Source organism: Capsella rubella, unplaced genomic scaffold (assembly GCF_000375325.1).
Source record: "Capsella rubella cultivar Monte Gargano unplaced genomic scaffold, Caprub1_0 scaffold_2, whole genome shotgun sequence".
Lineage (NCBI taxonomy): Eukaryota > Viridiplantae > Streptophyta > Magnoliopsida > Brassicales > Brassicaceae > Capsella > Capsella rubella.
In genome coordinates, this window is record NW_006238922.1 from 140,290 (window position 1) to 156,092 (window position 15,803).

A 15,803-nucleotide genomic window follows, 5' to 3' on the forward strand; every position below is an offset into this window, starting at 1 on the left:
ATATTTGGAAATATTTCAAATATCTCGTTGCATCAGGTCTCGCCAAATGATAGAGAGCGGAAGCTAAAAAAATAATAAATTTGGGAATACTCTTCCCCGTGCCCGAAAGCTCGTTAGATAAGTTGGGAATACTCTTCCCCGTGCCCGAAAGCTCGTTTATAAAGGAGAAACCTCTCAACTTTATTAATCAAAATCAATATCATAAACTAAATTACAAACTTTCCTAAAAGTCTCTATTTATAATAAAACTTAAAACCCTAATACTTAGAATATTTTAGAATAATAATAAATAATTAGCTAAAGATAATAACTAAAGATATTTGAGAATATTTGGAAATATTTCAAATATCTCGCTGCATCAACTATCATATACGTCTATTTGTTTTGCTCCTACACATACATATATATATATGGACCTGAAACTAAAAATAAAATCAGACCAAATGTTTCAATGTTACTTAAAACTCATGCCGCTTGGCAACATTGTGTCTTACTTATAGTTTCATAATAGATTACATGCTCAACAAGGGTTTGGAGATGGTTATGGTTAACCACTATGTATGGTACTTATTTTTTGATTGATTATCTTTTTATATGTCATACGGCCTCTATAATATTCGGATATAAGTATAATCTAACTGTCAAATCTCAATATTTTAAGCACTTGTGTTCTGTCAAAACATTACTTAAAGAGGTCTGGGTCATTAGAAATATGCGATTAAACATGTATACCATCAATTGGGATACAAAAATGTTTATACTAAATCAAGTAGAACAATGATAAAAGGATCCAATATATATTTTTTGTTTTCCACATTTCTATTTATATTAATCATGTTAATCAATTATAATTAAAATACCTTTAAATGTTATACTCAATCATCTTGTTTTTAAAAATAATAAAAATCAATGTATTTAAAGACTTTCTTATTTCTTCTTTTTCTTTTGTCCAACTATTTCAACTTTATTAAATGATTAAATATAGATAGACAAAATCTATTTTTGTTTGGGCAAAAGAGAATTAAATTTAATAGTAATATAAGCTTTTGTTGAGAGGGAAATAAAATAAAAATTCTTATATATATATTACCCAATATTGAGGATTGGTCAGCTACCCTCGTGTCCTCCAAATCCTATTTTTTTTTTTGTTTTCCTCAGTATAATTTTCTCTCTAATTTTAAAAATCAAAGAAGGATCAAAACACACATATAGAAATGGCGAAGAGTCAATACATCGTAGAGGTTGAGAAGGGAAAGGAAGGTGTTGATGGAGGAAGTCCATCGGTTGGTCCGGTTTACCGGAGTATCTACGCTAAAGACGGTTTTCCTGAACCGGCTGATGATCTCGTCAGTGCATGGGATATTTTCCGGTTCGATATCTCTATCTCTCTTCATATATATATTTCTTCTGTACTTCTCTTACCAAAGATCAAACTCCACCTTTTTGGTTTCACTAATTTATATATATAGGAGTATGTAAAAAGGAGAAGTTTAGTTGTTGAATCATGTTGCTTGTTTTTTTTTTTTTTAATGTTGGTACGTAGAAACTAGTTAACAGTTATTCAATGTAAATTAATGTTGTTACGAATTTGAAGTATTTTTGTTGTTTTGTCAACAACAACATCCATAATTTTTCAATCCGAACAACAACGACATTAACACAAACTATTAGATCACTGTCTATTTTAACAATTTGAAGTGTTTCTGGCAAAGTTTTGTGGTTTTTTTCTTGTTAACAATTTGAAGTTTGCTGGACTATAATTGATTTTTTTGTTTTTCTTTGGGTGAAAATTGTTTCTAGTTTTTAGTTTTCGTGGGAAGAATACTTTGTTTCGACGTTTGATTTATGACTCTAAATGAATTATGTAAAAGTTCAACATTCAACATTAGATTTTTCGTACGTTTTAGACTAGTCAAATTATTGCACCGGCGACTTTTTGACTTTTCATATGGAAGATCCGAGTGCAACCATTAATGAATTAGCAAAATGTGATCAAATAATAACATCCAATTAAGATGTCAGAACTTATCCAATAAGAACTGTTTCATTATTACGACCATGTTAATTATGTGTCTCTCTGTTCATGGCTATTTACTTGTGGACTTCTTATGTGAATGCTATATGTTTTGGTTTCAGCCTGTCTGTGGAGAAGTCTCCAGATAATCCTATGCTTGGTCGCAGAGAAATCGTTAATGGAAAAGTAAGTAATCAGCAAACGTATTTATTAGTATTATCCAACTAAATCAGGAGTTAATTAACACGACTTGTGTATTTTTTTCTTTTGTTATTATTGACAGGCTGGGAAATATGTATGGCAAACTTACAAAGAAGTATATGATGTAGTCATTAACCTTGGAAACTCTATTAGAACTATTGGAGTTGGAAAAGTAATTAATAATTAGTGTTCTTTTTTTATCAACATTAATATAAAACTGTTCAACAGTATCTTAATACAATTGAATACGATTTGTGGACCAGGGAGAAAAATGTGGTATCTATGGAGCCAACAGTCCTGAATGGATTATAAGCATGGAGGTAATTAATATGAGAGTCACATCAAGATTTTTGATTATATGGTTATGAATTATATATATACCATGTTTTTTCACATTAATTCACTACTTCTCAATCATTCCAAGTATTTATCCAATTTTCATGTTTAAAAAAAAAAAATGATTCTATTTGATTTCAGGCTTGCAACGCTCATGGACTCTACTGTGTACCTTTATATGACACTCTAGGTATGTAACATTGTATTTTTCAGTTACAGTCAGATTCGTGTATGTATAATAGTTTGTATTGGATTTGGATGATGCATTTGTTAGGTGCTGGAGCAATAGAATTCATCATTTGTCATGCTGAGGTCTCACTTGCTTTTTCTGAGGAGAAAAAGATCTCTGAGGTAATAATCTCTTAATTATTAGAGACTAATGGATTATAAGAATATGTCAAAGCTCTTGATCATTAGCTTAATGCTATGTTTCAGTTCAAGGCTAACTCGACTATGAAAGTCAACTGACTAATTTTTTTTATTTTTTTTTTGTATGTTTCAGTTATTAAAGACAGCTCCGAATTCAACTAAATATTTGAAGAGTAAGCAAGCTATTATTTCTTGTGTTTGATAAAAGTCCTGTGAATGAAGAAAATTGTTTTCATTTTTTCTTCTTCTAATTACAACAGATATTGTGAGCTTTGGTGAGGTTACAAATGAGCAAAGAGCAGAAGCTGAAAGAGTTGGGTTAGAAATATATTCATGGGACCAATTCTTGAAGCTAGTAAGAGAATCATATTTGTATTCTACTTTAACATCATACTAACAATCAGAATTAATATAAAATGTGTTACTGGTATAGGGTGAGGGTAAACATTTTGAATTACCAGAGAAGAAAAGAAACGATGTTTGCACCATTATGTATACAAGTGGAACAACTGGTGATCCTAAAGGAGTCTTGCTTACAAATGAGAGCATTATTCATCTCCTTGAAGGTGTTAAAAAATTGCTTAAAACTATCAATGAAGAGGTATAACTTTTTCTTTGTTTACATCATCACTTGACTACTTCAAGAATAGATCATTGTAATAACTTTCTTCTCTGTTTCCATTGTGAAAAATATATTTTACAGTTAACCAGTAAAGATGTTTATCTCTCATATCTACCTCTGGCTCACATCTTCGATCGCGTGATTGAGGAGCTGTTTATTTATGAAGCAGCTTCTATCGGATTCTGGCGAGGGGTAAGTTACATAGTCTGTTTGTTTTGTCTACATGCAGAATCTGTTCATAAGAGGCTAATAATAATTCATAATCTGTTTTCTTCATCAGGATGTTAAGATATTGATAGAAGACATTGCTGCATTGAAACCAACTATTTTCTGTGCTGTTCCTCGCGTGCTAGAGAGAATATACACAGGTGAATACTTTTGTAAGACTATCAGTTAAAACAAGTTTTGAATGAATTCTTCTAAACTGTTCATATCTGTTTATGTCATTTTATAAGGTCTTCAGCAGAAACTCTCTGATGGTGGTTCCATAAAAAAGGCATTATTCAACTTTGCATTCAACTAGTAAGTGTTGTACCATTTTAAAATCTAAAACCACAGTCTTTCAAAAAAAATCTCTGTTTCTGAAACCTTTAGATACCTTGGACAGCAAACATAAGAACATGGAGAAAGGGAAGACTCATGAACAAGCATCTCCTATCTGTGACAAAGTTGTATTTAAAAAGGTTAAATAAAAATCTACACTCTCTGGTTCCTCAACCTTTTGATAATTAGTACAAAACCAAATGCTGAACGCTTTAAGCAAAAACTGTTTCAGGTGAAAGAAGGGTTGGGAGGAAACGTGCGTCTGATCCTCTCAGGAGCAGCTCCTCTTGCAGCTCACATCGAATCTTTCCTTCGAGTTGTTGCATGTGCTCATGTTTTGCAAGGATATGGTCTAACAGAGAGCTGTGGTGGGAGTTTTGTGTCCATCCCAAATGAGCTTGCAATGCTTGGAACGGTTGGTCCACCAGTCCCAAACGTTGACATAAGGCTCGAGTCAGTTCCAGAGATGGGGTATGACGCTCTTGCAAGCAAGCCGCGTGGAGAGATTTGCATCAGAGGAAAGACATTGTTCTCAGGATATTATAAACGTGAAGACCTCACACAAGAAGTCCTCATTGATGGTTGGCTTCACACTGGTGATGTTGGTGAGTGGCAACCAGATGGAGCCATGAAAATCATCGACCGTAAGAAGAACATCTTCAAACTCTCACAAGGAGAATACGTTGCGGTTGAGAACCTGGAGAACATTTACAGTCACGTAGCCGCCATTGAATCGGTATTAGTTGAAAATATAAACTATGAAATACAATACAATAAAAATTACTAATCAAGTCTTAAAACATATTGCAGATATGGGTATATGGAAACAGCTATGAGTCTTACTTAGTAGCTGTGGTATGTCCAAGCAAGATTCAGATTGAACATTGGGCCAAAGAACACAATGTTTCAGGAGATTTTGAGTCTATCTGTCAAAACCAAAAGACTAAAGAGTTTATACTTGGAGAATTCAACAGAGTAGCCAAAGACAAAAAGGTTTAAATAGTTGTTCATTATTATTCTTCTTAATACTTGTTTGTTTTTTTTTCAAAATTCTTTTAACCAAATAAAATTTTGGGTTCATTGTTGTTACAGCTGAAGGGGTTTGAGCTGATCAAAGGTGTTCATTTAGACACAGTCCCATTCGACATGGAAAGAGATCTCATCACACCTTCTTACAAGAAGAAGAGGCCTCAGCTTCTCAAGTACTATCAGGTAAATTCAAAGTCTCTTCCCTTTATTTTCACGTTACAGAACATTCATCAAGGCTACATAATGTTTTGGGGTCTGCATAATCGAATTATCTTAACCCAATAACCGTTTTCTCTGTTCTTCTCTACGCAGAAAGAGATCGATGAAATGTATAACAAAACAAAGAAGTGAAGCTTTTATACTCTATCTGCAGCCAGAGTGTTGGACAATTCCCATGTTTATATATATTTCTTTTCCCGCTTTAAATTTTATTGCTAGACGTGTTAATATATATCAAAGTTGCTTGTGCCAAAAACATTAGTTTTTTTTTTTTTCTTGTAAGCAAAGATTTCTCTGCCTTCTTCTTTTGTAGTCAACACTCTTTTCATGGTTTGGGTATTTGTGTTGATATATTGTAATAAAGTTCTCTGTCTGTATAACCTACAATGTATAATTCTCACAATCAGCCGTTTCTATTCAGTGTAGTTGCTAACAACTAAATTAGTAGTTAACACCTTGTAGAAAATATAAACAACTTGGGGGAAAACGTTACAAATATAAGCGATGATCAATTCCTTAAGTCGATTTTGCTGAAAAATGTCAAAGTTTTACCAACCTTTAGAAGACGAAGAATCATGTAACCGAGGACAGATTCAGAGTAAATATCTAACACCTTGTAGAAAAGAGCAAGTAATGCTTAATTTTCTTGGGTTTTTTCACTAACTAACTTTCAAAGTTGTTTGTATGTATAGAAGACAAGTACCTAACACAAGTTGATAGCGACCAAATCACATTTCATTAAGGACTGTTGTTGAGTTTTACAACTGCCAGTAGACCCACTAAGAAAGATAAAAACACAAAAGGACAAAGACATTTTTTTTTTGGAGCTACAAGGAATGAAAAAACCAATCCTTGCAATATCTCACAAGACCCCTTTTCTGTAAGAGAAGGAAGATCTCACAAACACTATCTCTCTCTTTCACTATATATATAAATATTTATATATGAATTTTTTTTAAAGCATTGAACTTGGAGGAGAAAGAGGATGAGCACTTTTCACTCTTCTTTAATTTTTTGAAGAGTCTTCACTGTCTCTTCACACCTTTCTTCAACCCTTCTTCAACACTTTTATATTCACCAGAGAAACCCAAAAGTAAAAATGAAGATAAAAGACGAAACCTTTCAATGTTCTTGACGAACCAGAGGGGAAAAACCAAAGACTTTCTTCTTCTTCTTCTGCTCACGACCTATACACACTGATTTTTGTTTTGATATTGTTGTTTGGTCAAGCCAAAGTGTAGCTTGATACTGCGACATTCGCGGGTGTTGTTGAGTGAATGTAGACGAACTCTAGGGATTTTCCGGATGGCAATGAGTGCATCCAAGAGGGTAAACCGAACGAATTGCCTGATCTTGAGAGTCCCCAGATTGGTCCATAGAGATTCTTGATCGAAAGGTTGAGACTTTTCAGAGGTCTAGCAGATTTGTTAATCACAGTTGTTGAGTATCTGTAGTAAGTCCTCCCCTTTGAGACCCACGAACCAGTTACCTTCTGAACAATAGCCACTGGACCAGAAGCTGTACAAGTTTTCAACAGAGTCAAGCCTCTGTTCAATAGACACTCATAGGCTCACATGTAGACAGACAAAAGAAGCATACCTCGGACTGGAGTAGTCACTCTTGGTTTACGAATAGGCATTGGTCTTCGGACAACAGGAGCAGGAACCGCTGCAGGGACACAACCAAAAAAAATATTAGCAAATTACTTCTATCTTCCAAACTTCTTTTCAGGGACATTGCTATGTTTTGAATTTCAGACACAAACCTGGAAGAAATTGGCTGTAACCGGAATGACCACTGCTGAGACGAGCAAGAACACCAAGGAGAGGTGCATTGTTGTAAGTAGCAGGCTCAGTCTGCTCATAGTTATCTCTCCTGTCAGCGAAATTGTCGTAAGCATCAGGACCTCCGACAATAGCACCAGTGAGCAGGTTCGGGTCACTGCCTTTACGGCTGAACCAGGTGGCATATCCACCTCGGCATGTGACAAATGTGCGGTCGACCTTGACAGAGACAATGGAGGAGCCTCTGTGGTGGACTCTCTGAGGGAAATTGTTACCATAACCAACCATGTAGCTGGTCGCCCTTGGGTTATCTCCAAGAATATAATCAACCTGAGATTTAGCAAAGGAAAGAAGCTGCGAAGGAGCGACATTTCCGGAGGAACATCTCAAGTTGCTTCGAGAAGAAGTAAGGTAATCAGAGTAAACAGTGGTCAAGAAGGAAGCACTTGTGACAAACTGCATATTGTTCCAACGTTGTCTGAAAATCAAACCACCTGGAGTCTTCTGAATGTTCCTCGAGCCTTTACCCAACAACGAACACATAAAGAAATCAGCTTTATCCTTAAACCTCCTGAACACAGGTGCGTGACGTCCTGCTTTGCCTTGCATCAAAAACTATCAAAAAAAGAAAAGAAAATAAACCGGTTTAGAATCAAACCAAAATGTCTTCAAATCAGTTAAAGTCCAAAAACTAGGTTGTGCTAACTAACTAACCTTGGCAACAAGGGTTTGAACACCAGCGTACTTGACGTCCCAACCGAACTCAGTCATGGACCAACCGGTTCCACCCATGGCGTCACCGTTGCGACCCAAGTAGTCCAAGTAGAACTGATTGTTTGAAGCCTGGTATAGCCACGCAGCTGCCCACAATAACTCGTCCTGATCATTGAGAAATGAAGAACAAATTCAGAAATCAGACAATTTGTTTAAGCAACACTTAAATTAAATCTCAGATTACGAAATAATTCGGATCTTACATTGTAACCACTGACGGATCGGTAGTATTTCTGGGCAACGGTGATACTGCTGTCGTATTTGCCTCTGTATTTGTCGGCGAAATCAAACAACTGTAACAAAAAAAAAAAAAAAAGGAATTAGGGTGGCAAATCCGTAATAAAACAATGGAGACAATGTTAGTATGCAGTGGCAGACTCGTGATATTGGTTAAGAAGAGAGGTTAATTTGGGGAAAGCTATTACGAGTATGGGGCACCGACAGCCGATGGCACGTGCGTAGTTTTTTTTCATTAATTTAAATATTAAGATGAACGGCTGTGATCATTACAAGATCTGTACGGTAACACAACACAAAAAACCCGTGATGGACAGAGAACGACGTCGTTCCTCACCCTCTACAAAGAATCCATCTTTTTGCAGGTCCACTTAACGGGATCCACAAAAACAACGCCGTTTTAGATTTTTTAAAGTAAAGGGCTACTGTGTTTAAAATTAAATTCTAATAAAGTTCAAAAAGAGTTAGTAGAGTGTCACACATAGCTAAACTCCTGGTGACTAATGTAAATTATAGCAAATCTCAGAGGATATTTCTATTCTAAAGCATTTTTGCAGTCAGAATAAAAACAAAGGAACATTTTCGTGTAAACATAATTTTCAGTTTGGTCATTTTCATTACTACTCTAAATAAACGCCTAACGTGCGCAGAAAATGACGTTTAAGTGACTTTATTTTTATATTCTAGTTTCTCTACTCTGCTAGTGCAATAATAATAAGGATTAATTGGATTTTTAGTACATTTTTGAAACATAATTATAAAAGTAGTACATTTACTATTTATAATTATAAAAGTAGTACATTTACTATTTATAATTAGCAAACTAATACATTTTTACTATTTGGACACTATTTAGACACTATTAAAAAACCCTTTAAATCTAATAACTATAATATTAATCAAAATAAATTTGTTTTTAGTAAAATTTCAGTTATATAAAAATCTACATTTTTTCTCTATAATTTGATATGCATTTTATTCTAATAATTTATAATATTTTTCAAACAAATTTTGATACGTCCAGCTATCCTTATGTACAGTTGTGTGTCGCTGTACGGAAAATCATCCGTACAGCGGTCTATATATACGTATAATTGTACGTGTACAAATGTTTTTCTTATCTATATATGTATATTTGTTTATGTGTAAATATGTGTTTTTGTAGTTGTTTCCCTTTGTACAAATATTTTATGTACAATAATGTGTTGTTGTACATTTGTCTATATGTACAGATACCTGAAATAGTAAAATTGTACTATTTTGCTAATGATGAATAGTAAATGTACTACCTTTATAAAAATGTTTCAAAAACGTATTAGTTTGCTAACAAACCCTAATAATAATGTGTTCTGCAACTTCTTTTAACGTAACTGCCTCTAGTAAAGTAATTAATTATACCCACACTTTTTCATGCTAACATGCGCTTTTTAAAGAGTAAGGATGCGCCGAGTTTTTTCTTTTAATACCTGATAGGCGTGGGTGAGTAGTAGCCTAGCGTAAACAGGGTTAGATCGGCGGAATACAATGGATGCTGCGGCCATGGCGGCGGCTGTTTCTCCGGCTAGATCCGACCCGGGATTACTCGGATCTATCCTGTACGCTTTCCGGTCCGTCGTCATTTCTTCCGGTCTCTGCCAACAGTAATGGTCGGTGTTGCCATCTCCCACCTAACAAAAATCCAATAAATCCATAATTAAATACGTAAAAAAATCAATTTCAGTTTCTAATACTAATAATTTATTAACAGAGTAGTCTTAAGTAGTACCTCGCCGTAAAGGACGTTGGGCTCAGGATGGGCTTTGATGAAGTAATCAGTACCCCATTTAATGGCGTCAATGGAGTTCCCAAGCTCGCCGTTGGCTTGTAACTGACTCCCGTACTCAATCACACTCCACGCCATCATCGTCACCGTGAACGCCATCGGAAGTCCGAATTTCACATTGTCTCCGGCGTCGTAGTAACCTCCAACTAAATTAACCTGATTAAAAGAAAAAAAAACACCAAACACAAGATTTCAGGTAACCGGATGAGACAAGAGGAACAATGTCTGAACGAAATATAGATCTATAAATAGCAACATGTTGTGTCAAAACCAAAAAAAAACAGAGTATGATTCTCGAAATTAGGGTTAATATCTGGTATGAACGGGGACAATGTATAATCAGAAAAAGAAAAAACAGAGAGAAGAGAGAGAGAGAGAGAGAGAGACGTACGCCGCTTGATTTGCCGTCGGAGAGACCGGAGTGAGAACGCCAAGTGACTCTCTGGTTGCGAGGGAGGACACCAGATCTCTGAGCTTCGAAGAAGAGAAGACTCTTGGAAAGAGCTTGACCGTAATCATGGCCGGAGAAAGCTACCGGAAAGCAGAGAAGCAGCAGTAACAGAGCAGCTACGGACGCAGGTTTCGCCATAACTTTTTCTTTACAAAAAAAGAGAGAGAAATGCCGGCGAGAAGATCAGCTAAAAAGCGCTGAGAGAGAGAGAGAGAAGAGTCGCCGGAGAAGGAGAAGGAAGGGGAGTTGTGTGAAGACGAAGGGAGGAGCTCAAGTGTGATATATATATATATATATATATGGCAATGGCAATGGCAAAGGGTTGAAAGAAAAGGAAGGAAGGAGAAAGCAGGAAGGTACCAAGCGACACTATTTTTTTTTGACAGTTAGCTTTCATTTAATGATAAATATTTTAATTTCCTTTTCATTCATTATTATGTTTTACTTAAATGCTTGATTTCTTTTTCTGAGTATGATTTATTCTTTATTTAATTCGATGGTCGAACTTTTGAAATGTACATCACCTCTATTCATACGTTTAAGACAATGATTTTATTAAAAAATGAAAAATTAATTAGATTAATTAAATCAGGTGCGAAATTTGAGTCCTCCGCATTAATCATAAATTAACTGCGAAAAACAATTATTCTTTTAAAATAAAAAGAAAATGTAACGTCAATTGCTTTTCCTTCAGAGATAGAAAAAAAAAAAGAAAACAATTATATATTTGAGGGGAAGAAAATGAAAAGAACAAAGTCATGTGAGTGTTCCCATGAATCTTAACGTCTCTTCTTTTTTTTCTCACATAATAAGGGCGGCGAGGTGGTAAAATGAATGTGTTTACATTATCACATTAAAATAAGTAGTATAATAAAGTAATGGATACTGCTAAAACTAGTTTTGTTTCTTTTACTAGTCAAAAAAGAGGAAGACTAGTGGTTAATTAATAAGATTAAAATAGTAGAATGATCAAGGCGTTATATATGGTGGTGAGTGTGAAGAGACGAGCAGCAGTTTCTGAGGCAAACAAACAAACACTTAAGAAGAAAAAAAGGCCAACTTTAGGAAAAGTGTGTGAATAAAGGGGTGATTGATCCTAGTATCAAGCAAGCAACAGCCTCATCTTTTCAGAAGCCGACAAGATCTGTTTCTGACCTAACTAAGCTCTCTTCAGACAAGAAGAAGACAAAAGAGAATGAGAAACAGGGCTCAAGCGTCAGGCCCAATAACAATATGATTTGGATGCCTAAGAAGACCATCAGTGCAAAGCCCGTTAAAGAAGAATCAAGCCCATCTGCAAAAGAAGAGAAACAAGATGAGAATGAGGAAAGGATCGGGAAACTTCCTAAAAGCAAAAGCACTATTCACACCTGTCCAAGTCAAGGATTAGTATTGACCAATAGATTCCAATGTTTAGAGGATAAGGGTTCATGTTAACCTAAATCCAAAATAGTATAAAGAGACATGGATGTAATGGAAAATGTTAACAGAGAAATAAGAGAGTAATAAAGAACTTATCTTTCATGTTCTAGCCTTAGGGCTCTATTACGTTTATGGTATCAGAGGCCATGGGCAAACAATCCCTGGACCTTTATACGTATCCTGCGTTAAATATTGCAAACTGTGTTACTCTCAAGTTGAACCAGAAAAACTATTTTTCATGGAAATCTCAGTTTGAGTCGTTTCTCTCGGGTCAAAATTTACTTGGCTTTGTGAATGGATCCATTCCAGCTCCACCTGCAACCATTCTTGTGCAACACATTGCTGGCATAGCTGCATCAGTTCCAAATCCAGACCATGGTGAATGGTTCCGTGCAGATCAGATCGTTCGTGCTTGGCTGCTTGGCTCTCTCTCTGAAGAAATTCTTGCTGAGGTCACTGGCACTACAACCTCACAGGAGTTATGGTTAGCTCTGGCAAAACACTTCAACAAGGTATCTTCTTCAAGGCTTTTTGAACTTTAGAGTAAACTTCAAACCTCTGAGAAGCTAGATAGACCTATGGCTGATTATCTGCGTGATATCAAAAGTGTTTGTGAGCAACTGGCTTCAATAGGCAGTCCAGTTCCAGAAAAAATGAAAATTTTTGCTGCTCTGAAAGGATTAGGAAGGGAATATGAACCTGTTAAAGTATCTATTGAAGGAATGATAGATTTGTCTCCTGCTCCCAGTTTTGATGATGTTACCTCTAGACTCACAAGCTATGCAGACAGATTGTCTAGTTACAGCACAAATCTTGAGGCTTCTCCTCACTTAGCCTTTTACACAAACTATTCTGGTGGTCGAGGGAGAGGCAGATCTGGTGGTTCTAGAGGCAGAGGAGACTCCTACTCCACCAAAGGCAGAGGCTTTCATCAACAAATCTCTCCGGGTTCAGATTCCTCTGGTTCCTACAACACAACAAACAAGGTTACCTGTCAGATCTGTGGCAAACAAGGTCATCCAGCACTCAAATGTTGGCATAGGTTCAACAACAGTTATCAATATGAAGACCTACCAACTGCTCTCACTGCCATGAGGATCACTGATGTTACAGATCATGCTGGCCATGAATGGGTTCCTGATTCTGGCTCCACCTCTCATATTACCAGTGCTCCTCACAACCTGCAACAAGTTCATCCATATGAGGGCTCAGACAGTGTGATGGTGGGCAACGGAGAATTTCTACCCATTACACACACAGGTTCTACCACTATAGCATCTTCCTCAGGTACTTTACCTATTAAAGATGTCTTAGTATGTCCAGATATTACAAAGTCTCTTTTATCTGTGTCCAAACTTACCCATGATTATCCATGTACTGTTGAGTTTGATTGTGATGTTGTGCGTGTACTTGATAAGGCCACAAAACAGTTGCTGGTCCAGGGAAGTCACAGTAAAGGTCACTATATTGTGAAGGACACCGTTGTTAAAGCCTTCTACTCAACTAGACAACATTCAGCTGCTGAAGATGTCTGGCATATGAGGCTTGGTCATCTTAATTCTCAGATCCTTCACCATTTATCAAATAATAAAGCTATCAACATCAATAAAAGCACCAAGAAGATATGTGAAGCATGTCAGCTTGGGAAGAGTTCAAGATTACCTTTCTCTGCTTCTTCAACTGTCACCTCAAGGCCTCTTCAGAGAATCCACTGTGATCTATGGGGACCTGCACCAATAATGTCAGTTCAAGGATTCAGATATTATGTTATTTTCATTGATAACTACTCTAGATTTTGCTGGTTATATCCACTTAAGCTCAAGTCAGATTTCTACAATGTATTCTTACTTTTTCAAGCTTTAGTGGAAAATCAATTTCAGTCAAAAATTGGGAGTTTTCAGTGTGATGGTGGGGGTGAATTTACAAGTGCTCAGTTTAACTCTCACTTGCAAAAACATGGTATTCAACAACTGATCTCTTGCCCTCATACTCCTCAGCAAAATGGTTTAGCAGAAAGAAAACATAGGCACCTTATAGAGTTGGGGCTGTCTATGATGTATCAGAGCAATATGCCTCTCAAGTATTGGGTTGAAGCTTTCTACACGGCCAACTTTCTGAGTAATATCCTGCCCTCTTCAGTCCTAGACAATAAGATGAGTCCCTATGAAGTTCTCTTTGGTCACAAGCCTGAATACTCCTCTCTTCGTGTCTTTGGTTGTGCCTGCTATCCAACATTGAGAGACTATGCTCATAACAAGTTTGATCCTCGGTCATTGAAATGTGTTTTTCTAGGCTACAATGACAAATATAAAGGGTATAGATGCTTATTACCTGCAACTGGTCGCATCTACATCAGCAGGCATGTCATTTTTGATGAACAAATGTTTTCCTTCCATTCTCTTATGTCATCCAAACTGACATTGTCTACTCCTCTATACACTGCCTGGCAAAAGAGTCTTATTATCTCCAAAAGTTCAACTCCTCAAGCTTCAGATCAGAACAAGGAAGAAGAAAGACAAAATCAAATACCTATTGATCCTGCCTGCTCCAATGTTGTTCTTCAGTCTCCTGTACCTGTTGATGGTCTGAGTTCTGGGTGTACGGATAGCTTTGATCTGTTTCCTATAGGCAACAGCTCTGTACCATCATCAGATACAGCTACTGATAGGACTTCCATTGTGTCATCAAGTATTGCTACTGACAGGAACCCCACTGCAGAAGCCTCATCTTCTCCAATAGCTCCATCTGCTCCAATACAAGCTACAGTTCAGCATCCTATGCAAACAAGATCAAAAGATGGTATTAGGAAACCAAATCCAAGATATGCTCTTTTAACTAAAAGAGTTACATATCCTGAGCCTAAAAACATTCATGAAGCTTTAAAAGACTCAGGCTGGACAGAAGCAGCAAATGAAGAGATTAACAACTGTAAAGCAACAAACACATGGACATTGGTACCTCGGACATCAAATATGCATGTTCTTGGCCACAAATGGGTCTTCAAAACTAAGCTCAATGCTGATGGCTCTCTTGACAAGCTTAGGGCCAGACTTGTTGCAAAAGGCTATAACCAAGAAGAAGGTATAGACTATCTTGAAACCTATAGTCATGTAGTAAGAACAGCAACTGTAAGAACGGTCTTACATATTGCAACTATTATGGGCTGGGAAATCAAGCAAATGGATGTGAAAAACGCATTCTTACATGGAGATCTTACAGAAACAGTTTACATGACTCAGCCAGCTGGTTTTGTTGACCCTGCAAGACCAAATGATGTTTGTCATCTACATAAGTCTATCTATGGCCTAAAACAGTCACCAAGAGCATGGTTTGATAAGTTCAGCACTTATCTGTTGGAGTTTGGTTTTCTCTGCAGTACATCTGATCCCTCTCTGTTCATTTACACCAAGGGCAAAGATGTTATATTACTTCTACTATATGTGGATGACATGGCTATCACTGGTAATAACTCTACAGTTCTGGCTAATCTATTATTGGAGCTTAACAAGCATTTCAGAATGAAAGATCTGGGTAAGCTCCACTACTTCTTGGGGATTCAAGCTCAGTTTCACAATGCGGGTTTATTTCTTTCTCAGCAAAAGTATGCAGAAGACTTACTGGCTGTAGCAGGAATGACTGATTGTGCTCCAATGCCAACTCCACTCCCACTGCAGCTGGAAAAAGTGGAAAAACAAGACAAGCTCTTTGAAAATCCGACTTACTTTCGAAGTTTAGCAGGCAAGTTACAATAAGGCCAGACATCCAATTCGCTGTCAACTTTGTGTGCCAGAAGATGCACCAGCCTACAGTCTCAGACTTCACTCTCCTGAAACGAATTCTCAGGTACATAAAGGGAACAGTGACGATGGGAATCTCCTTTCACAAGAACACAGATTGTCGTCTGCGTGCTTACAGTGACAGTGATTATGGTGGCTGCGCGAAAACAAGCAGATCTACTAGTGGCCTCTGCACATATTTGG

General features: G+C 36.7%; 2 protein-coding genes and 1 long non-coding RNA gene across 4 annotated transcripts; 1 reads left to right on the plus strand and 2 right to left on the minus strand.

Annotated features, from left to right (window-relative positions):
* The first annotated feature begins 1,145 nt into the window (after nt 1-1,145).
* Nucleotides 1,146-5,758, plus strand: LOC17894747 (long chain acyl-CoA synthetase 3). The gene is made up of 17 exons (XM_006300768.2): nt 1,146-1,369; nt 2,137-2,200; nt 2,298-2,387; nt 2,479-2,535; nt 2,693-2,741; nt 2,826-2,902; nt 3,054-3,093; nt 3,181-3,275; nt 3,354-3,521; nt 3,624-3,734; nt 3,823-3,910; nt 3,998-4,064; nt 4,150-4,225; nt 4,318-4,821; nt 4,896-5,078; nt 5,178-5,297; nt 5,427-5,758. Exons 1-17 carry the CDS (start codon nt 1,215-1,217, stop codon nt 5,463-5,465), a joined length of 1,983 nt encoding a protein of 660 aa, XP_006300830.1. The 5' UTR covers nt 1,146-1,214; the 3' UTR covers nt 5,466-5,758.
* A 292-nt stretch (nt 5,759-6,050) lies between these two features.
* Nucleotides 6,051-10,641, minus strand: LOC17894655 (endoglucanase 6). The gene is made up of 8 exons (XM_006300828.2): nt 10,342-10,641; nt 9,894-10,106; nt 9,595-9,795; nt 8,095-8,184; nt 7,832-7,996; nt 7,099-7,732; nt 6,933-7,001; nt 6,051-6,851 (listed from the first exon to the last, which is right to left on the minus strand). The coding sequence occupies exons 1-8, from the start codon at nt 10,537-10,539 to the stop codon at nt 6,559-6,561; spliced, it is 1,863 nt and encodes a 620-aa protein (XP_006300890.1). The 5' UTR covers nt 10,540-10,641; the 3' UTR covers nt 6,051-6,558.
* A 1,273-nt stretch (nt 10,642-11,914) lies between these two features.
* LOC111831978 lies at nt 11,915-15,505 on the minus strand. Of its 2 annotated transcripts, none has more exons than XR_002835067.1 (9): nt 15,442-15,505; nt 15,028-15,215; nt 14,782-14,923; nt 14,353-14,598; nt 14,155-14,266; nt 13,854-14,044; nt 13,184-13,551; nt 12,106-13,004; nt 11,915-12,003 (listed from the first exon to the last, which is right to left on the minus strand). It is a non-coding gene; the product is annotated as an uncharacterized LOC111831978 (long non-coding RNA). The 2 variants fall into 2 exon arrangements; XR_002835066.1 differs by lacking the exon at nt 11,915-12,003 and having other exon boundaries at nt 12,338-12,413; nt 12,523-13,004.
* Nucleotides 15,506-15,803: the final 298 nt, after the last annotated feature.